At 49.8% G+C, this 22,669-nt stretch overlaps 1 protein-coding gene across 6 annotated transcripts in view; it reads left to right on the forward strand.

Moving 5' to 3' along the window:
* The window catches only part of LOC307193293 (peroxisome proliferator-activated receptor gamma), a 216,665-nt gene that overhangs the window by 155,416 nt on the left and 38,580 nt on the right, over positions 1 to 22,669 (forward strand). For 3 of the 6 annotated variants that reach the window (XR_013830286.1, XM_079935052.1, XM_079935055.1), the window contains exons 1-3: positions 14,659 to 14,735; positions 20,583 to 20,797; positions 22,496 to 22,577. Coding sequence is in view for 5 of the 6 variants with exons in the window: in XM_079935052.1 (XP_079791178.1) it covers positions 20,609 to 20,797; positions 22,496 to 22,577 (271 nt within the window). In the remaining variant the exon portion in view is untranslated. Of the gene's footprint in view, positions 1 to 14,658; positions 14,736 to 14,827; positions 15,310 to 20,582; positions 20,798 to 22,495; positions 22,578 to 22,669 lie in introns of those variants that run through there. The other 3 variants (XM_079935054.1, XM_079935053.1, XM_079935056.1) reach the window with 3 other exon arrangements.

Genomic DNA, 22,669 nt, shown 5'->3' on the forward strand with positions numbered 1-22,669 from the left:
AGTGGGGGCCACTCTTCGTCGCGGTGTGCGGGCCTCTCACTATCGCGGCCTCTCTTGTTGCGGAGCACAGGCTCCAGACGCGCAGGCTCAGTAGTTGTGGCTCACGGGCCTAGTTGCTCCGCAGCATGTGGGATCTTCCTGGACCAGGGCTCGAACCCGTGTCCCCTGCATTAGCAGGCAGATTCTCAACCACTGCACCACCAGGGAAGCCCCCTGTGTACTTTCAAAAGTGAAATGAAAACATATATCTACACAAAGGCATGTATGTGAATGTTCAGAGTAGTAGTATTCACAGTAGCCAAAAGGTGGAAACAACCGAAAGGTCCATCAGAAGATGAACAGATCAATAAAATGTGGCCTGTGCCTACGGTGGAATATTATTTAGCCATAAAAAATGAATGAAGTCCTAATAGATGTTCTATTACATGGATGAACCCTGAAAACATTATGCCAAGTGAAAGAAGGGCGTGACAAAAGACCACGTATTTTGTGGGAATCATTTTTATGAAATGTCCTGAATAGGCAAATCTATAAAGACAGAAAGTAAATTAGTGGTTACCAGGAGTGAGAGGGAGGAGAGAGTGAGGAATGATTTTACTAGTGGGTAAGAAGTTTCTTTGGAGGGTGTGAAAATGTTCTACAGTTGATGGTGGTGATGGTTGCACAACTCTGTGAATATATTTGAAACACAATCATTCACTTGGAAAGGGTGAGTCGTGTGGTATGTGAATTACACGGTGGTGAAGAGGTCCGTGACTCCAGCCCGAGAGAAGCATGCACCCGAGGTAAGGAGCCCCGTAATTAGGTCTGCACATCAGATCGGGCTGTGGAATCCCGTTCGGCTGGCAGCGTTTGAAAACCGTATTTGATCTCTTTGCCTGTAGGCTGGGCATGTGCTCTCCAGTCCCCTGTTAGGCACTCAGGACTGACTTGTTCACTCAACCTGCTCGGCTTGCTGTGTCCACCCCTGCACCAAGCCTGGGGGACCCCTGGGCGCCCAGGGTTGTGGGGACATCGCCCTGACCTGGACCGAGCGCCTCTGGAAGCTGCTGCACCTCATCTTTTCACGGTGTCCGATCATAAGATGCCCCACGGCTGGCAGATAGAGCTGCCGCATCGGTGAATCGGCAGAGAGCAGACCCAGGGCTGGACCCCGCCGTCAGACGGGTCTGACGTGCCGGTGTGCCCTCTTTTGCGTGACAGAAATAGTACAGACCACTTATGGGGCGCTTATTGTGCCCGCGCCAGAGTAAACCTTAGTCTGTAGCATCTCACCTAATCCCCACCACGACCCCACGGGGACCCCCGGGTGCCCGCTGGTGGTTGTGTACTTTGCTCAAGGCCACCCAGCCGTAAGTGTAGAATAGGGAAGGGACCCCGGTTGGTTGGGCTCCAGACCCACAGGTGGCCTCGCCGGGGTCACAATGGCAGAGCCGGAAGGGCCAGCGTGTCACCTGCTCATACTGCACCTGCGCCAGGAGAGAGCAGAGGGCGGGGAGGACACAGGGCTTGCCCGAGGGCCGACAGCCAGAGCTGGGCTGTTCACCCCGTGACCCTCGGCCGGTTATACTGGCTGCAGATCAGGAGCTCAGAGGAGCAGGGGTTTTACCCCGTGACAGGCAAGAAGAAGGGGACAGAAACACCATGGGCGTTTCTGACCTGAAGAGTTAGGTTTAGAAGATTACCAGGCAGAAAGTTACCACACTGAGAGAGAAGATGGGAGGGAGGGGAGGGGAGGGGAGGGGAGCATGGCAGGGAAGGAAGGAAGAAAGTCTTCTCAGCTCAATGAATATTTGGTAGATGAGTGGTTTTATTTCCTGGTTTGTTGGTTGTTTCTGGAGACATCCATAATGGTCCAAGCAGAGGTTCAGTTCTGTTCGAAGTAGTTCCAGAACCTTCTTTTTATTCTTTAAATATTTATTTATTTATTTGGCTGCATTGGGTCTTAGCTGCGGCATGTGGGATCTAGTTACCTGACCAGGGATCGAACCCAGCCCCTGCATTGGGAACCCAGAGTCTTAGCCACTGGACCACCAGGGAAGTCCCCAGAACCTTCTTATTGAAGAAAACCCCAGCGGCGCACAGGTGGGAGCCCAAGAAGTCTCCAGACTTTGAGAATGGATGCTTTTGCTTTTCATCTGTTTTGGCCTTTGCTGATGGCGGGCGGATAAGGCTTTCCACATTCGAGCCAGGTTTCTCCGCCAGGCTCTTTCACAAACATTCCAGGTGGACTTATCATCTTGTGGGTTGTGGGAAGTTCTCATTCACTGAATTTATATCACAGCCTAAAAACGAAAGAAACAGGAAACTGTATTCACTTTGAAAATGAATTCAAGTGTACCAATCAAAAAGAAGTCTGTAGCATTTTTGAAAACGCGTTTACAAATTCCTTTTTTCCTCTTTTCATTACTGCAAAGGACTTACTCTTTTCTGGTATCAGGACACGGACAGTTACCCCCCAGCTGCCGTCTCTGCCTCTCTGGAGAGGCTGGAGGCTGAGTGCCGGGTCCAGTGGGCACAGAGATGAGTAAGGCCCAGGCCACCAGGTCTTCACAAAGCTAAGGCATGCTCGCTAAACAGCAGCGCATGCCAGGCCTAGGCTGATAAGGGCTGTGGGAGAGGCTTAGATAAATGTCCTGAGATTGTGGAGAAGGGAGAGGGCCTTCCGTCCAGGGAATTGGGCAGGGCTGAAGGATGGAGACCAACTGGCTGGGGAGACTCAGTGAGGAAGGCCATCCTGGCCGACTGCCCTGCTGCTTCCTCACCGGCACTGCAGCTGCCGTGGGTGGTCCTCTCCAGACACCGTGCCCTGCACATTATCCACACGTCGTTTAATCCTCAGAGCAACCCTCGGAGGCAGTCCCCCTCCTGCCCCCTCCTTTCAGATGAGCAAACTGAGGCCCCCGGAGGTGAAGTCCCTGCCCAAGGTCACAGGAGAGTTGCAGAAGCAGGCTGTGAATCCCACTCTGTTTGAAGCCAAAGCCCTTGCTCTTAGGTCAATTTACCATTTTCAAAGAACTCTCTAACGCATTTATCCCATTGATCTTCCCATACCCGAGTTTCTCTATGTCTCACCAGCCTGTTGGCACAGATGAGTCACTACCGGCAACAGCATGAATTCTACCTGCTCGGCCCCTCCCCTCCCCTTGCTCACCCTGGTCCTGGGGCCACGTGCGAAGCCTCACCACCGCCGGCTGATGTCACTGGGAGTGTCCATCTTTCCCTCCACCCGCCCCCCCATTAAAGGTCACTGCCCAGGCCTTCCCCAGCCAGCAAGCCGAGCATCCAGCACGTGATCAGCTGCCCCACTATCACCCTTCGGTAAACCCTCATCTTCTCCTCTGGGAAGGAAGAGGGGTCAGTTCACTTCCCCACAGGTTCCCTGAGCAGCAGCTAAATACGATGGTGAACCACAGAATTGAGAGAAACGTGTCAATCAGCCCTGGCCCTGGTAAGACACCCACAGGAACAATTACACCCTAAGCACCACGTGTGGGGAGAGCACCACCAGGGCATCCCACTGCCGTGGGGAGGGCCGGTCGTGGCTGGGGAGAGGCCCACGTGGCCGCCATCCACAGAGGCCGTCGCCTGCACCAGATCCCCAGTTCAGAGCTGTGCTGGCGTCAACTCCGTTCATCTTCCCCCAGAGCCAGCCGGGGCAGCGACCAGCGTTACTTCCACGTTAGAGAGGAAACGCTGAGGCTCAGAAGGGTGAAGTCGCCCCCTGCCCGAGGTCACACAGCTAGTGAGAGGTGGAACTGGCCCACTCAGGTCTGAGGGCCGGTGCTCTTGGTGGCCGTCCTCATGGAAGTGGAGACAGCAGATCTCGGCGCTGGAAAGCCAGCCCAGTCCCGGCTCCATCCCTTCCTGCCTCAGGACTCTTGGGCTAGAATCAGGTTGTTACTTCCCAAGCTGCACAGTCAGCTGGAACAAGAATTCCTGGAGCTCAAGTAAAAACCATGGGGATTGTCTCCCAGTTCACAGAAAAGATATCAAGTGGTCGGTCAGAGCTGTTTCAGCCTCGAGTCTTTTTCCCCCGCACGGTTTTCAGAGGCCTTGGGAGCCCATGTCCCTCATTCCGGCCAGATGGAGCGTGCGATGGGACCTGGCTGATGAGGCATCGTGACAGTGAATGTCACCCAGCCGGCGAGCGCCCTACACGCTCTGCTTCGTGTCGTCTTCCCCACGAGGGCATATTTGATCTCTGCCTGACAGAGAAGAGAACAGCGGCCCAAAGGGGGGCGCGTCCTGCCACAGGTGACCCAGGCGGTGAGTGGCCGGCCCTTGACCCATGTCTGGGGGCCCTCAAGCCGGAGCTCTTAACCGCGACTTGTATGCGTTTCTTATTTTCCATTTTCTCGGTGGTTCTCAGCCCAGGCCGCACATCTGAAAGGCCTGGAATACTGCCTGGACCCATCCCAGACCAGTTAAATCAATCTTCAGGGGTGGGAGTTCTAGGAAAGGCCCAGTGGTCCACCGAGAGCCTGAGGCTGACCTGGAAAGAGGAGAGAATTGAACTGTAGGGCAGGGTTGGGGGTGGGGGGGAGCTGATTCTTCTCCCCCTCACCTTCCCTTCCATCTCCTCCGCCTCCGGCCCGCCAGGAACTGGCCTCCAGCCTCCCTCGTGGTCTGGGACCATTTGGCATTTGGGCTAAGATTTCCGTGTGGCCCCTCCTCAGCCTGGTGCGTACTAGGTGCTCAGTAAACATTTGGTGAACAGATTCGTGCAGAGCCCCTCCAGCCACTCCTTCCACGACGGGCTTGATGGTTGTCTGCTGCAGGAGTTTAAAGAGCCCAGCAGGTAGCATTAGGCTCCCGTCAGCAGCACATGGGGGTGCCTCTTGCATCACCCCTTTCCCAGCAATATGTATTCACTTAAAAAAAGAAATCCTTTCTAATTTAGTAGGTAGAAAACAATCTCGGTTTTGGTTTGAATTTACATTTCTTTGAATACTGGTGAGGATGAACATTTTTTTCATGTGCTTCTTAGTCATTTGTATTGCTTGTTCTGTGAATTGTCTGTTCCCAATTTACTAATTTACAACAAGAAATATAACTGCCAAAGGGACCGGATACACGTGTCCTCCAGCCAACACCCTACTCCCTGTAGGCACACTGCACGGGAGGCCAAATTCTAATCAGAACGATGCTTGGTGAGCACAGAATGAGAGAAGAGAGGGGTTGGTTATGCGATTCCAGGGTTTCAGGGCATCAGAGCAAGCTAGACCTGCTGCCGGGGTCCACCGAATCCTTGGCCGGGATGGCGTCCTTCCTTCTCTGTCCTCCGCCTCCCCGGCTGCCTGGCCCTTCTTCAGATGGACACGTTCTCTCTTTAGAAACATTACTATTTAGAAATTACTACATTCATCTTGGGCTCCCTCTGGCCTCGGAGCCCTCCTGGGTCAATGCTTGAACTCTCGAGGCGGTCTTCCGCCCTAATTCCTTTGCCTCCTTGGACCGCCTCCGCATTCCCCAGGGATTTACAGAGTGTAGCTGGTAAACTTTAGGGTGTCTGCCTCTCTCTCGTTGTCTTGGAATTGCCCCTTCCCATAAGTGAAAGCAGCTTCAGGGGGTCCGTGAGACTCCACACACATTCCACGTTTGGAACAGTTCTATCCCTGAGCAGTTTTCCAAGCCTTTCCTTCGGCTCTCCTAGAGCTCTGTGACTGCCGCAAGGTTAAGATCCACGGCTGGAGAGAACCCTGAGAGTGCAAAGCAGCTACCCAAAGAATAAGAACTCCAGAAACCGGTGAGAGGGGCGCCAGGCAAGCGTGTGGTCTGGAAGGGTGCCTAGAGCAGGAAGGACAGGAGATTTCCTTCGAGGGTGAGAGGAGAAGGAGGGTCTTAGGTGGGCAAGGCCTGGGGATCTCTGGCCTGGAATATGCAGCAGCCTCCTTCCAGGGGGCTCTCGGCCCTATTGACCCTCCTCTACCGCCGGCCCTCAGAGTGACCTTACGAAACCAAATCCGACCGAGCCACTCCCCGCCTTCAACCCTTCCTGCGTCCGCGTGGATAGCAGTCAAGGCCTTTCACAGCCTGGCCTCCACTTTCCTTTCCAGGCCTGCTTCTCTTCCCCGTTAGACTGCTGGATGGTTCCTGAATATTCCACGTAGGCAGGGCCTTCTGCTTGGGACACCCTTCCTGACTTGGCCAATTCATGCTCATTCCATAAGTCCCAGCTCAAACGTCCAGTCCTCCCTGAAGTCTTTCCTGAGCCCCCTCCCCCGCTTGAAACCCTTCGTGGTAATAGCATTTACCACATTTCTGAGAGTAGCTTTTCCAAGCATCCCTTCCTGCTGGACCCTGAGGACTCTGACATCAGATACCACATTTGGTTTATCTGAGGGTCCTAACCTCCAGCTCGGTGCCGCACGGAGCAGGGGCTGGATGGACAAGAAGACGGCTGCTGCAGACGTGCTCATGGGGAAGCACCAAGCCCAGAGAACAGGGAGCTCTGGACCTGGCTCTGGACCTCTGGGGCCTCGGGCAGATTCCTTCTTCTCTCGAGACCTCAGTCTGCTTCTCCATAGAAGGAGAGCATGGGGACCCAACTACTGCAATGCCATTGATTAAGACTTACGCTGCATCAGGCACTATTCTAGAAATAAACATATTATAATAATTATATAATATACGTAATAATAATGTACATGAATATTTCTGGTAGAATGAAAATGCAGAAACAAAGTCCTTGAAGTTACTTGCAGTCTAATTATAGAACCAAGGAAGGCAGGACCAAGACCTCTCAGGGGGAGAGAGTTTTAACTTTTGGGGAGCAATGTATTTCATTACAAGAAAATCATGCTGCTCGTGGCCCCAAAGAGGAGGTGTAGAGAAGCAAAATAAACGTGGATGTGAGAGTCAGGCAGAGCACGGCTCAAATCCCAGCGCCACAATCCTCCAGCTGTGTGACCTCAAGCCAGTCACTTTACCTCTCTGAGCCTTGAAGGGTGGAGATTGTCTAGTTATCTCAGAGAGTTGCTCAGTGAGGACTCAGTTGGATGTAGGACTCCGTGAATGCTAGGACCCCTTTTCTTTTCATCCCAAGGAGTGTAAGCTACACGGAAAGGGAGCTTGGACATGGGACTTCACCCTTCTAAGCCTCCGTTTCCACATCGGCCGAGTGAGGGCTGCCACAAGGGCTGGGTGCAGAGAACTGTGCTGAGATGTTGAAGGAATGTTAGCTTCCCTCCCAGCCTGGCAGGGGGGCATGAAGCCCAGCCCCATCTTCTTGGGCAGAAAGCTTAGAACAAGGGATTCAGAGCCCTGGAGACAACTGAGAAGGAAGCACAGTCAAGAATACGAGTCAGAGACTCTGGAACACACGACGATTTGCTTTCTCCCGTCAGAAAATGCTCTTAAACAAACAGCAAGTTTCCTCCATTAATAAGGCCTGTGGAATGCAGATGAGATTTTTTTTCCTTCTCCTTTTTTTGCTGATTAAGTTCCCCCAAAACCCCCTTAAGAATTTTAATAAGAAATGCGAAAATCAACAAAAGTCCAGCAAACCCTTTCCTGTTATTAAATAAAGGGAAAGTAAATATTGCAAATTGGACATATTTCATAAGAGGATGTTTTGTTTGGGCGAAAAAAAAAATGAGAAAGAAAAGAAAGAGCTATTTGCTTTCTGGCAGCAAATTCATGTCTTTGCTGAATTTTGGTTTCAAATTTGATGACTGGGGCATTATTCCTGGTTTGCCTGGAATTCAGGCCTTTTGACATCTGAGGCGGACATACCCAGGAGAGCAGGAAAGCCAGGTTGGGGCCACGTTGGGCCTCTACTCCTGTCTCTCCTGTGAACAGACCAAAGAGTTCTTCAACCACCCAGGAAATTACAATCCTGAGCTCAGATGGGGATGACCTGCAGGGGGGTCACACACAAGACAAAAGCAACTTGGAACAAAGAAAATTTCCATGAGAAAGAGGAAAAACAGAACAAAACACAAAATGTTCTCTTTACCTCCTTTTTAGGATAAGATACGAGACCATCAAACTTACTGTATCAGTACAGCACAGTGGCCCTGCAGTCAGGCAGACCTGGGTTTAAATCCTACCTCCGCCACTTCTTCACTGGGTTACCTTGGGTTAATTACATAACTTCTCTGACTCAATTTCCTCACCTTCAAAATGGGGAGTATAAATGTATTCACTAATAGAGCTGTAAGGAGGAATAAGTGAGTGGGAAAATGAACCAATACAAGGAAAATGCTAGGCTCTACCTGTATGTCTTATTATTTTGTGTATTATGACAAATGTAAAGGATGAGGAAAAAGAGAAAAAGAGGACTTTATTACTTTGTAGTAATAGATAGTTAGCGCTCATGACCTCCCATGCTGGTCACTGCAGCCCCGGGAGGTGGACAGAGTGAGAACTGCCCTTAGTTTCTGGTTGCAGCACCTGCTTCTGGAAAGTGGGCGTGACCCCTCCAGGCCACACATTAAATGGTCCATGTCACCATGAGTTCAGAGAAAATGACCAGAGGAAAGGGAGGGAGGGAGAGAAGCCAGAGGGTGTAACCGCTTCCAGCCACCTCTCTCGCACACAGGAGCCACATCTTCCCGGGACTCCTGCACCCCGTCCTGGTCCTCTCTGGCCCCCTCACAGGGTTCCCATGGCCTCACCTGCCGCCTGCTGCTCCCCGGCAGGCACGACAGTCACAGGGTGGTGGGACCGCTTGTGTGATGCCAGGATGGGCTCTTCCTCTGGAAACGCTGGAGAACTGGACCCCACCAGCCATATTCCCATAACAGAGCCAGGCCTGTGCATTTCCGGCCTAACCTGCGTGCCACTTCCTCTGGTCACCTTCTCCCAGGTTCCTCTCCGACCCTCCCAGAGTACTGGCACCCGCCCCCCCATCTTCAAACCATTGATCCTAAATAGGAAAATTATTTTGGTTTTGTAGTTTTCTATCTTTGTAGTTATTGGTTTGACTGAAGCATCTGTTTTTGCAAAGATTAAAATGAGAAATGAATACAACAAATAATTTAACAGTCACCTATAGTCCCAACCATATATTTGCTTCTAATTTTTTTTTTTTTAAGAAATGAAATGTAAAGCTAAAACCCCTTATCTACTACCCAAATCCCACAGATAACTAATGACTTTGGTGCATAACCTTCCTGTTATCTTAAAATAGTTTAGCATACCTATACATACACTCAGGACTTGGTACTGTTTGGGGTGTGTTTTAATTTATACCAAAGGTATCATAGGATTCATATTGTTCTGCTTCTGGCCATTATGAGCCAACATGTTTGTGAAATCTATCCATGTTGATAATCATAGAAGAGCTAGCTTTTCATTGCTGAATACTTTTCCACTTTATGAATCCTTCGTACCTCATTTTATATGTCCATTCTTCTAGGGATGGGCATTTATGTTGTTTCCCTTTTTTATTATAAACCATCATGCTTCGATTTAAGAAAAAAAGGAAAATCTTTGTATGTGTCTCCCTGGGCATCTCTGCCCAAGTTTCTCTAGGAAATTTACCCAGAAGTCGAATGTGTTTGATTAATCACGGGGAGGAGTAGGCATACCTGGGATCCCCTTCCCCCTCCAGTGCTTAACCCCAGTGTGTGACCTTGGGCAAGTCACGTCACCTCTCTGAATCGATTTTCTTACCTGTAAAATGGGTGTATGATAGGGCTTCGCTGGTGGCGCAGTGGTTGGGAGTCCGCCTGCCGATGCAGGGGGCGCGGGTTCGTGCCCCGGTCCGGGGGGATCCCGCGTGCCGCGGAGCGTCTGGGCTCGCGCGTCCGGAGCCTGTGCTCCGCGGCGGGAGAGGCCACAGCGGTGAGAGGCCCGCGTACCGCAAAAAAAAAAAAAAAAAAAAATGGGTGTGTGATAACCCCTAACTCACTGGGTGGTTGCCAGAGAATTAAGGGAGACTATCTCTAAAAAGCAGTGGGAATTGAGCAAATGGTAGTTGTCCAGCGGCTCCCACCATCCACGCTACAGGTTCTTCTAGCAGCCAAAGTAGGATCTAAAGGCAGTGCCCCGCCCTTTGCACTAGGGACTCTGGGCCCAGCTAAAGCACTGCCTTGGGGTCTTGCCCAGCCCACCCCTTACACCTGCTGCCAACACTATCTCCCTTCCTAGCCTGGTGTCACCTCCGTAAATAATTGAGCAAATGTAACCTTCAGCGTCTCAGTTTCCTCGCCTGTAAAATGGGATGATAACACCTGCTTTGAATGACTGTTGTGAGGCTTAAATGCTAGAGAATGTCTGCAGGGCAGTTGTTAAAATGGAAATGCCCTTTCCTGCACGCCCTGGACCCTTTCTCCTTCACAGCAGAGAAATTATCTGAGGTTTCGTCTCGCCGGCAGGGAGAAGCTGAACTGTGTCCCTCGTTTGATTTTCATTTCCAGCCCTTGCGTTTTCCGTTGCGTGCCGCGGGTAAGCGCGTGGAGCCTTTCGCTGGGTCCCTGTGTTTGTTTTCGCTGGAAATTGGAGGCTGGGTGGTTTAAATTTGCTAAAATATCCCCATCTAGTGGCCTCGTTGAAATGCTGCAGGGCTCATTCGGGCCCCCGTCTGGGAAAAACAATGAGGCGACGGCGGAGGCCGCCCAGCCCAGCTCAGAAACGCCAGTGGCTCCCCAGTGTCTACGGGGTAAAGTCCAAACGCCAAGCCTGGAATTCAAGCGCCTGCACGATCGGGCCGCGCCCTGCCTATCGGACCTTATCGGCGTCTTCGACCTCGTAACCCGCCAAGCCCGGCTCCTCCCTCTGCAGAACTTCCAGGCCCACACCTCCTGGCACGTGGGCCTGCCCTGTGCCCCCGACTGCTGTCTCCTTCCTCCTCCACGCTCTCCCCAGGCTCAGCGCAAAGGCCACCTCTTCCCGGAAGCCTCCCGGGTCCTTCAACCCATCTGGGTCTTGCCTGACCTCCCACCAAAACTTGCTGTGGGTCATTTTTGTATTTCCATGTTTAAAGCTGTGCTTTGTCAATGCACTGCCCTCCCGTATCCCACATGATAGATGGAAGTGAATGCAAGCCCCTTGGTCCTGTGGATTTGGATCCTCACCTGGCCTCCACTACTTCCCAGCTCTGAGAACCTGGGCAGGGAGGGAACCTCAACTGTGAAATATTGGTGAGAACACCTATCTCACAGGACTGTGGTGAGAGTCAAGATTGGATGCAAAGTGGCTGGCACATATGAAGGCCCAATAAATTGTTAGGTGGTCACATAAAATACAGGATACCAAATGAATTTGAATTTCAGATAAACGATTTTTTTTTTTAGTATAAGTATATCCCAAATAGTACATGCAGGTTCTGTGTTACCCTTCATAGACACATGATGTTAAGGATTATTGTTCATTTTGTTAGATGTGTTAATGATATTGGGAATATACATATACAGTCAATCGTCATTATTGGCAGATTCTGCATTTGCAAATTCACCTCCTGGCTAAAATGTATTTGTAATGCCAAAACCGATCTTCACAGTACTGGATCACTTACAGACACGCACATGCGTAGACAGGAGAAAAATTTGAGTCTCCCAATATGCATGTTCTCAGCTGAAGTCAACCAGTGATACTCTGTCTTATTTCAGCTCTCATATCATAAACAAGTGTGCTTTTTGCCATCTCGTTAGTGCCACGTTTTTCATGTTTTTGTGATTTGTGTTGGTAATTTTAAAATGAACCCCAAGGGGCTTCCCTGGTGGCAGAGCGGTTGAGAATCTGCCTGCCAATGCAGGGGCACGGGTTCGAGCCCTGGTCCGGGAAGATCCTACATGCTGCGGAGCAACTAGTCCCGTGCGCCACAACTACTGAGCCTGTGCTCTAGAACCCAAGAGCCACAGCTGCTGAGCCCACAAGTCACAAGTACTGAAGCCCACGCACCTAGAGCCCGTGCTCCACAACAAGAGAAGCCACCGCAATGAGAAGCCCGCGCACCCCAACGAAGACCCAATGCGGCCACAAATAAAAAAATTAATAAAATAAAATAAATTTATAAAAAATTTAAAAATGTAAAATAAATAAAATGAACCCCAAGCGGAGTGCTGAAGTGCTGTCTAGTGTCCCTAAGCCACGAATGCCGTGACGTGCCCTACGGAGAAAATACACTTGTTAGATGAGATTTGTTCAGGTGTGAGTTATACTGATGTGGGCCATGAGTTCAATGTTCATGAATCTACAACAGACATTAAATAAAGTGTTTTTAAAAGAAAGTACACAGGGGCTTCCCTGGTGGTGCAGTGGTTGAGCGTCCGTCTGCCAATGCAGGGGACACAGGTTCGTGCCCCGGTCTGGGAAGATCCCACATGCCGCGGAGCGGCTGGGCCCGTGAGCCATGGCCGCTGAGCCTGTGCGTCCGGAGCCTGTGCTCCGCAACGGGAGAGGCCACGACAGTGAGAGGCCCACGTACCTCAAAAAAAAAAAAAAAGAAAGTACACATAAAACAAGGTTGGTTGATGAAAATGTTGTGACCAGAGGCTGCCAGGAACCGACCTGCGTTCCCTTAGAAGCAATGGTTCAGTGTTCACCAATTCAGTGTTCATGGTGACTCTATAGAACTTCTGTGAATAACAAGAATCAACTATATAGATATATATGTAATAAAATTTAAATTCTTACCTGTTAGAGTCACATATTTAAATATTATGAGTGAAATTATATGATGTCTGGAATTGCTTTAAAATACACCAGCAGTGGGGAAAAGGTGTATTTATGGAGAGTGTAAAAGAAACAAGATACCAAAGGTTGAAGATGCTGGAAGCGATCTACTTTTGTGTATGTTTGAAAAGGACCATAACAAAATGTTTAAAATACACACTATTGAGATTTACCTGGTGGCCTAGTGATTGGGATTCCGCACTGTCACTGCTGTGGCCTGGATTCAATTCCTGGTCAAGGAACTGATTTCCCAAAAGCTGCACCACACAGCAGGGAGGGGGGGAAACACCAAGGAGAAAATCTTGGGGGAAGAATGTCTTGTTCATTAGCTTTCACTCTGGACCCTCTGTGGGGACAGAGCTCCAGATGATGGCCCCTGAGATCCCATTATGGGCGCCTCCCAAGCCGAGTGCCAAGCATCCGCTGAGGTTGTGGAGACCTGGCTCTAGTCTCAGCGCCTCCACAGACTTGCTCTGTTACCTCTGGCAGCTCACGGTGCCTCTGAGCCTTTTTTCTTATCAGTTAAGTAAGGAAGTTGAACTGGACAACCTCGGAGTTCCCTTTCATTTTTAAAAGCCTCTCATTCTAAGTCCAGTATTTCCTCCATTGGCATGTTGTGGTGCAATGTTGCAGCCTCCCTCCACCTCTCTCTTCCCAGCCCAAACCATCCCGATACCACTATTCTGTGACTGCTGCTCAAGTGCTCCCTTTTTTGCAACGTTGTAACCAGGAAGATATTCGGCTTTTGATTTCTCTAAGATCTGAACTCCTGAGCTAAGCAGTTAAGGCCCCTGCAGGCAGACCACCCACTTAATGCCACGTCTTGAGCTCTTTCTACTAGGAGCTCGCAGTCCAGTTAAGGAAGACCAGGAATCAGGGACAGCATAGGGGGCACCAGACTATTGTGGGAACACAGAGGCAAGTAAGTCACCCAAGCCAGCCTGGGAAAGCAAGAGGAAGTCTGAGGAAGAGATTTCTGAGCTGAGGCCTAAAGGGTGACCAGGAATCACTGCTCCAGACAGGAGAGAAGGATGTTCCAGGTAGAGACAACAGCGTGTGGGAAGGCCTGGAGACAAGAGGAAGTTGGGAAAGGTCCAGATTTCAAAGCCTGTCTCATAAAGCCCCATAAATCTCTCTGGCACAATTTGCCACCCTTCCCTGTCACCCACCTTCCCCACCTGCCCAGCATGGGTGGTATGTGTGCTGGAGACCCTGGGGTTCATATTTAGGAAGGTGTTTATTGGACTCCCTACCAGGCCTCCTTTAAAATAACCAGGTGGGAGAAACTTTTACAATTCCCAGGGCACTTTTGTTTTGCTTTTCCCTCATAATCCTGACGACCCATTTTTCAATAGAGGAAAACTGTGGCTCAGAAAGGTTAAGTCATTCACTCAAGACCAACCACACAGCCAGTGAGCCGGGAGGTGATGCAAATGCCGGTCTGACTCCCGGCCTGTTGTCCTTGACTTGTCCTTGACGCTGCATAGGGCGGCCAGTGCCTACAGGGGCTTTTGGTCAGTGCCCTGTGCGAGGGGCACTTCTTACAGGTTCCCTGCATGCTGCACTTACACAAAAGCATTGAGAAAGCTGAAGTCTGCGGGCTGAGCTCAGCGGACCCGCTTCCTCAGGGCTGGGGTCATGTCAAGTCCGGTCGCTTCAAGAGCCCCATCTCCCCGGGGGCGAGGACCCCAAGTCCTTAGACCTGAGTTCTGAGTCTAGTCCTATCACTCTTAACTCCAGTACCTCCCAACTACGTGATATTGGATAAGTAACTTAGATCTCATCTGTAAAATGGATCCTGCGGGATTGTTGTAGGGATTAAACGAGAACAGCATGTGTGCACGGGGGTAGCGCTACGATCACGGGGAAGGCAGGAAAGAGGACGCGCCGCCTCTGCCTTACACCTCGCGAGGAACGAGCAGCACCCACCGAAGACCCGCCTTACGGCCCTGCGCTGCGCGGATGCGCTCCGCAAACACCCGGTGGGCCCTCTCTCGGGCTCTGCGGCTGCGCAGTCGTCCGGCTTTGCGGCCGCACTGCTTAACGGCAGCGGTGTCCGTCCCCCCGGCCGGCGTTGCCGGGGTAACGGCGAGCGCGTTGGGCAGAGGAAGGTAAGGCTCCGGGGTTCGGGAGCAGGTCGCGTCCCGGGGAGCTGAGCGCGGTGCCGCAGCACAAGGGGGTGGGGGTGGGGGTGGGGGTCTCCGCCGCGGGAGGAGACATCGCCTTTTTCGAAAGCCCTCTGGGGCGAGAACGGAAACGGCCCACAGACGTTCCCCGGGTCTCAGAGTCGCACCAGACTGGGCCGGGACGCGGGGCCTGGCTTCCTTGTTCCACCGGAATTAGCCCCTTTCCCCTTCTCCGTGTACCCGTAGTCCTCTTTTTTATGTTCTTTCTGGAAACATTAACGCCACGTGCAGTGCTGGGGACAGAGGACGTCAAGGTGCACCTGACACCGGCTCTGCCCGAGTGGAGCTTTAGCCGCTAGTAGGATTGCTGGGGGAGCCACTCTAGGGAACCAGCAAAGGGATGCGTAATGACAAGGAGTTGTGGGTTTGTTGGGCCCTTAACACTTCTTGATCGTTAGTTGCAGCTACAGCTTCCGTCGGGCTAGCACTTCGCATGGTAGGCCCAGTACTAGGCTCCTTCGCACAATTACCCATCTAATCCTCACAACAGCTTGCAAAGGTTTGTCGTTTGTTTACATGTCTAGTCTCGGGTTCTAACCTGAAAGCTCCCCAGAGGCAGGACTGCTTGCCTTCTCCCTTTAATCCTTGCCTCCCCCGGCCCAGGACGTACGCGTTCGGAGCTTCAGCGGTTTTTTAATTGGGAGAATGTGAGTTGTGCTGAGTGGGGGGTTTTAACCAGGCTGGTTTGGCAAGGTGGGCCCACAGGGTTGGAAAGTTAAATGAAGCTACCTCCCCCTTTCTGTTTTACTTTGTTTTGTTTGGAATAAACATTTACGGAACACCTAAAAGGTGTTAGCTTATCCACTCAAGGGAAGAATTAGGAACAAGTCCTGATTTTGATAGAAAAGTAAATGTACTTAACATTATTGGTGCGTCGAGTTGGTATGCCCAGATTTAGAAAAGGAAAAGTAACAGCTGCTTCCTTACATGTGCGTAGCAGTCAACCCCTGAGTCCCTTTCCTCACCTGTAGGGCGGAGTTGGCTGTTGGCACTGAGTTTGAATAGGCCATCCTATCACCAGTAGTTGACAACTTTGGCTACATATTGAAATCACCTGGGTCTCACCCCAGGCTTTCTGATGTAATTATAGGTAAGGCCTGGGCATTGGAAGTTTCAGAATTTCCCCAGGTGATTCTAAGGGCATCCAAGCCTTGAGAGCCACTGTTATATATGACCCCGGTTTAATTTTCTTAATCTTTTCTTTTAAACTTTTTTTTTTTTCCCCTCTGCCCTGCCGAGTAGCTTGTGGGATCATAGTTCCCCAACCAGGGTTGAACCCGGCCCCTCAGCAGTGAACGCATGGAGTCCTAACCACAGGACTGCCAGGGAATTCCCTCTTAATCTTTTCAGTTGTCATTCCCAGCTTGAGAAGCTGCACAGGCATCAAGCCTTCACATCCCGAACCCCCTGACCAATGGCCCAGTCCTTCCTATACATCTGTGTGTGCTTCAGACAGGGGTCCTCTTTGAAGCCAGTCTTCTCACCGTGCCCCGTCTCCCTGCCTTACTGGCCTCTCATCTTCCCAGCTGTGGCCCTTGGCCAAGTGACCTGCCCTCTCTAAGCCTCCATTTACTCCTCTGTGAAATGCGGGTACTGGTCCCCACGTGTGTAGCGTTGGCACAGTCGGTGCGTGGCATGTTGTACCTCCAAGTGATGGTGAGCTGTTGTAATTGCACTCACATCCCACATCTCCCGTCGTGCTGGTCTCCTGTCTTGGCACTGAAGAAACATTTCTGAAATGCCTATTGCAGACACGGAGACTAACAAACTCAATCCTTCCTCCCCTGCTTTGCCTTCCCAGTTCCGCACAAGGCAACTCTTCTACGAAACTATGGCACGAGAGATCTTCTGGTTTGTCCTATTGAAGTTTTTCAGCTTTATTGAGAGATGATGCATATACCATAAAATTAACCCTTGTGAAATGTACAATTCAGTGCTTTTAATACGTTCAGAGCTATGCAGCCAACACCATCAGTGCAATCTAATTGTAAAGCTTTTTCATCCCTCAGAATAAACCCCATACCTATGGGCAGTCATTCCCCATAGCTCCCTTCCCCCAGCACCTGGCAGCCACTAATCTACTTGGTGTTGCCCTTTGGATTTGCGGACGTTTCATGTTAATGGTCTTATACAATGTGTGGTCTTTTGTGACTGGCTTCTTTCACTCCACATAATGCTCTCAAGGTTCACACACGGTGTAGTCTGTATCAGTACTTCATTCGTCTGTTAATTGCTGATAGTATTCCATTATATGGATATAACCCATTTTGTTGATCCATTCATCTGTTGATGGACCTCTCGGTTGTTTCTACTTTTTGACTATTATGAACAATACTGCTGTAAACATTCATGTACTTATTTATTTATTTATTTTTGGCTGCATTGGGTCTCCGTTGCCGCGCGTGGGCTTCTCTAGTTTTGGCGAGCGGGGGCTACTCTTCGTTGCGATGCACAGGCTTCTCATTGCGGTGGCTTCTCTTGTTGTGGAGCACGGGCTCTAGGTTCAGGACTTCAGTCGTTGTGGCATGTGGACTCAGTAGTTGTGGCTCCTGGGCTCTGGAGCACAGGCTCAGTAGTTGTGGCACACGGACTTCGTTGCTCCGCGGCATGTGAGATCCTTCTGGACCAGGGCTCAAACCCGTGTCCCCTGCCTTGGCAGGTAGATTCTTAACCACTGCACCACCAGGGAGGTCCTGTGTACAAATTTTTGTACAAATGTGTTTTCAGTTTTCTTTTATCTACCCAGGAGTGGAATTGCTGGGTCATGTGGTTACTTAGTGTTTAACATTTGAGTGGCTTCCAGACTGTTTTCTAGTTCTGTTCAATTTGAAGAGGAAGAAACTGGGTTCAGGGAGCTTTACCTGGGGTGTTGAAAGTTACATGATCGTAATGGCAGCTTTGCATATATGGGAGGCCTGCTAAGAGCCAGATTCTTGATGTGCTTCCTGTCTCATGTGCAGAGGTGGCACTAAACCTGGGATTTTGAGGTTTTGTGAAAAACTGGGAATCTTTTGTGGCAGGAACCTTCTGTCCTGCAAACTTGGGTAGGAGTACAGAGTTCTTGCCATCAAGTGTCATAGCTCATTTTTGCCTTTTTTTTTTTTTTTTGAGAGTGTAATAGCAATCTGAAAGGGAAAATCCTAAACAAACCAGGCAAACAGAACTATTTCACTTGTCTGAGAGAATTTAATTGGAAGTTTTTGAAGTTAGCCATTAAAATTTTCTCTTTCTTAAAAATCTCAAATGTAATATATACAAATCAAATACTAACCAGAGGTTAAGTTATAAAAGTGCAATGATCATAAAAGTTCGAATTATTCCTGGAAATCCCTAGAAGGTGCCTCACTAGAGACCCACATCCTGCCTCAAAAAAGCCAATACAACATCATTTTAATTTTAATTTTATTTTATTTTTTTTCATCATTTTAATTTTTAGAAAAAATTGCCGTTTCTTCAATTGAATGCTAAATGCAGTACAATTGACCCTTGAACAACGCGGGGAGTCAGGGTTCTGACCTTCTCTGCAGTCAAAAATCTGAGTGTCATTTATAGTCGGCCCTCTGTATCCCTGGTTCCTTCACATCCGAGGTTCTGCATCTGCGCCAACTGTGGATGGTGTAGTACTGTGACATCTACTCTTGAAAAAAATTTGTGTGTAAGTGTACCTATGCAGTTAAATCCCATGTTGTTCAGGGGTCAACTGGAGTTGCTTGGGTTGAGTGATAAATTGGCAAGTGAAAATCTACTTAAAATGCCCTTGGGAGGAAATCTTAATTGCCCATTAACATGTGGTGTACATAGTACTGTTATGAACGCTATATAGCGATATATGTGTGTGTGTGTGTGTGTGTATACATATACACACACACATAGATGTGTGTAAAATGCATACAGTTGTGCTCATTATTTAATTCCATTGAAGGACTCTTATTTAGAAATTAAATTAGTTTAGCATTTTGCTGCTTGGAATACTTTGGCAATTCTATGGCGGTTCCAACTTGCTGATTCTTACTTTTTATTGTTACTTTTGTAATTGATTTATCAATGTCTCTAACTTCCTTGGTCTTTGTTTTTCTTTGTCCTCATTTAATTCCTCAACATCTTTGGGAGGGTGGATAAAGGAATCATTACACATTGGACAAGGCTTTTGATTTCTTTTTAATGGGCGTAAACCCTTAAAGCCACTCAGCTTCCTGCCTCAGCTTTGGCCGCCTTCGTTGGCTGTTTCAGGCTTGATTACGTCCTTTGCCCAACAGCATGCTGGTATTGAGTGCAGGAGGCACCTAAATAATCAGTCGTACGTGTTCCCCTGTGAGGGTTTGGAGCCATGGAGGCTAAACACGTGTGTGATACAGCCCCACTGTATCTTCAAGCACCAGATGTGCTGTCCGTGTAAGTCGGGTCCAGAGCCGGGACTGAGGGTGCAGCAGATTCAGGTCCCCTGTCTCATTCCAGGGCACCTGCCCAATGAGTGGAGCACCTGGCCCAGTCCCCTGCACTGTCTCTGTTTCCCCCTTGCATGTGGTTGAGTTTTCCTGAGTTAAATGCATCTGCTGTGGCGCTCTGTCTTTATCGTACAGTGCACTCAACTTGACTTCCTTCCCCCAGCCATTATGGAATTGCAGCCTGTGTGTGTTTTGTCCTGTTTTGTCTCCTCGGGTTGAGGGTAAGGCCTGGAAGGGAGAGGTACTGGCTTCGCCTTCCTTTCCTCCCTCATAGTGCTGGGCGCATGGTAACTCCATAATTCTCTGTAACCCTTCAGCCCCTAACCTGGGGAAACAGTGAGCCTTCAGACAAGAGGAGGCCTGCCTGTGCTCACAGCGGAACCCAGAGGGAATAGCGTGGCCTTTGGCGTTCAGCATACCCGGGGTCATCCAGGGCCACCACCCTCCAGGCCTCTGACAACATCTGTCCAACCTGGCTCTGTTTCCTCATCTGTCACACGGTGTTCTTCATGGTGGACGTGCAGAGCACTCAGTGCCGCGTGCGGGGCTGTCCTAAGCTCCTATGGTCTAAACTATAAGACGGAGTCTGTATGTATCCTTATTTTGCAGATGGGGAAACCGAAGCACAGAGGGATCAAGTAACTTTTGCCCCACGTCACACAGCTGGGCGGTGGTGAAGCCGATTCCCATCCCTGCCCTCTGGCTTGACACTTCCTGCTCTTAGCCACTCACGCTTGGCGCTGAGGAATAGACCCTTAAATGATGACTGCTGCTGCTGTTGTTACTATTATTAATTTACCCGAAAAACTGGGAGATGATTGACCACATGTTTGGAACGTATTTTAAGGTCCTTTTTTGGAAAAGGAGGTGCTCACTAGATTTACTTCTTTGAGGACAGGGTCCTTTCGGTTTTCTCTTTATATCCCTAGCACCTCTGTTGATGGGGAGCCTCTGGTGGGTGCTCGGTAAATGTCTGTCGGCCGCTTGAGAGGCTGGGAGGAATCCTCATGGGCAGAAATCCTCTTGTGCTCGCTGTCAGGAGACCTACAAGTGGCACTGTGACCATGGACGTGTCACTAGGCCTCGGTCTCGTCAGCTGGAATGAGAAGTGGTACCACGGCATTGTCTTGGGAAGTAATCGAGATGCCCTAGGTGGGTAGGCTTCATGCTGCACAAACAAAATCTTCTCGTTACTGTCTCTTTTCGTTCACTGCTTTGTAGATATTTTTCCCACAGACCACAAGGTTTTCTGAGCCTGGATATAAATGTACTCACGAGTTTCGTCGGTACGGTTACTGACTGACTGGTTTCTTTCTCCCTATTACAGTCTTTAAAGAACAGTTACCTTGGAAAATGGCAGAGGCAGTGTTCCGTCCCCCAAAGAGGAAAAGAAGAGTGTATGAGAGCTATGAGTCTCCACTGCCGATCCCTTTCGGTCAGGACTGTGGTCCTAAGAAGGACTTTAGAATATTCCGGGCCGAGATGATAAACAACAACGTGATTGTGAGGAACGCAGAAGATATGGAACAGCTGTATGGGAAGGTATGTGCGGGCAGCCTCAGCCCTGCTGCTTCCTAACAGCCCGGAGCCAACCATTCTCTCCCCATCCACCCCCAGAAACAGACCATGAATGACCCATACGCTTTCCTTGCCGTTTAGTCCAACGTAGGAACAGAATCAGGTGCCCCGAAGCCATAAGCCCAGAGGACAGCTCCCAGCCACAAACCCACATTTCGTCAGTGAAGCTGGGTCAGTGCATTGACCTTTCTTGTTTTTTGATTATAAAAGCAACACATGTTCATTGTAAAAAAAAATTCAAGCAATTTACAGCAGTGTAATGGGTAAAAAGTAAAGATTTCCCTCCTCTCACTGCCGCTCCATCCCCAGAGGTAACGCAGGATGCAGATTGTTCTGGCGCAGGACAGACCAGATGGGGCTTCAGCAGGGCCTTTGCTCGCTCTCCTGGTTGAGGACCTCTTCTTACGTGAGGACGAGTTCCAGTTTTGGCTTTTTCCATCAGCCATAGGTTTGGGATGAGATTGGAAGCTTGCTTATTTTTTCCCCCATAGCCAATTCAACACTGGAGGCAATTTTTTTTTTTTTTTTTTGCGGTACGCGGGCCTCTCACTGTTGTGGCCTCTCCCGTTGCGGAGCACAGGCTCCGGACGTACAGGCTCAACGGCCATGGCTCACGGGCCCAGCCGCTCCGCGGCATGTGGGATCTTCCCGGACCGGGGCACGAACCCGTGTCCCCTGCATCGGCAGGCGGACTCTCAACCACTGCGCCACCAGGGAAGCCCCAATACTGGAGGCATTTTTAAAGCAGCTTTATTGCGCTATAATTTACAGCCATAAAATTCACCCATTGTAAGTGCCCGATGCAATGACTGTAATGAATTCATAGAGCTGTGCCCCCACCATGACAGTCCACTTGTAGAGCGTTCCCCGTGGCCCCAGAGGGCCCCTGATGCTCACTGCACTTAATCCCTGTCCCCACGCCCAGCCCAGGCACTGCTGAACTTCCTGTTTCTGTAATGTGCCTTCTCTAGACATTTTATATAAAATACATGTTGTAGTCACCTTCCCAAAGTGGGATACAGTGGGTGGCCCTGACCCCAGTGAGACAGGGGTCTAGGCCAAAGACAACCTCCTCCCCATTCGCGATATGCAGCGTTAAGCAGAGGCTTTGTGAAGCGTCATACACATGATTTATTCTGATTGTCAGTCTGGGCGGAGGGTATAGGGTGTTCATTTTATTATTCTTTCAGTTTTCTATGGGTTTCAATATTTTCTAATTTTAAGAAATGGGGGATGGGGGAATCAGTGTTTTTGGAGTCAGCAGGAGGGAGAAGAATAGTACTTCAGTTCTGCGAACAGGAGAATCCGGGAAGCTTTTTTGTTCCTGGTGGACTTGGCTCCTGCTTTTAGGCCACTGTTCCTGATCCACGTGTGCAGAGGAGATCCTGCCTCTGCCTACCCTTCACCTTCAGCTTACCAGACCTGGACTGAGACCACTGCTCACGAGACAAGCGAGGTGCCCTGGAAGCTTCCCAGCTCCCTTCAAACGATCGGAGAGAGAAGACACTAAGATGTTCACTAGTAATCATGAATTATCTATAATCAGAGGGAAGATGTCAAGCTGTGAAAAATGCAATGACTGTCTTGTTAACTCAAGTAGTTATTCTCCCTCAGCTAAAAAATTGATAACTAAACCTGAACTACTTTTTCTCTTCCCGGAAGGGTTATTTTGGAAAAGGTATCCTGTCCAGAAGCCGTCCAAACTTCACAATTTCAGATCCTAAGCTGGTTGCTAAATGGAAAGGTAAACTTGTGCAACATTCAGTTCTTTTGGCCAATTATCTTTTTCGTCATTTTTAGCTCTAACACCAGATTATACAGTAAAATTCTAGAGGA

This window comes from Stenella coeruleoalba (assembly GCF_951394435.1).
Source record: "Stenella coeruleoalba genome assembly, chromosome: 10".
NCBI lineage: Eukaryota > Metazoa > Chordata > Mammalia > Artiodactyla > Delphinidae > Stenella > Stenella coeruleoalba.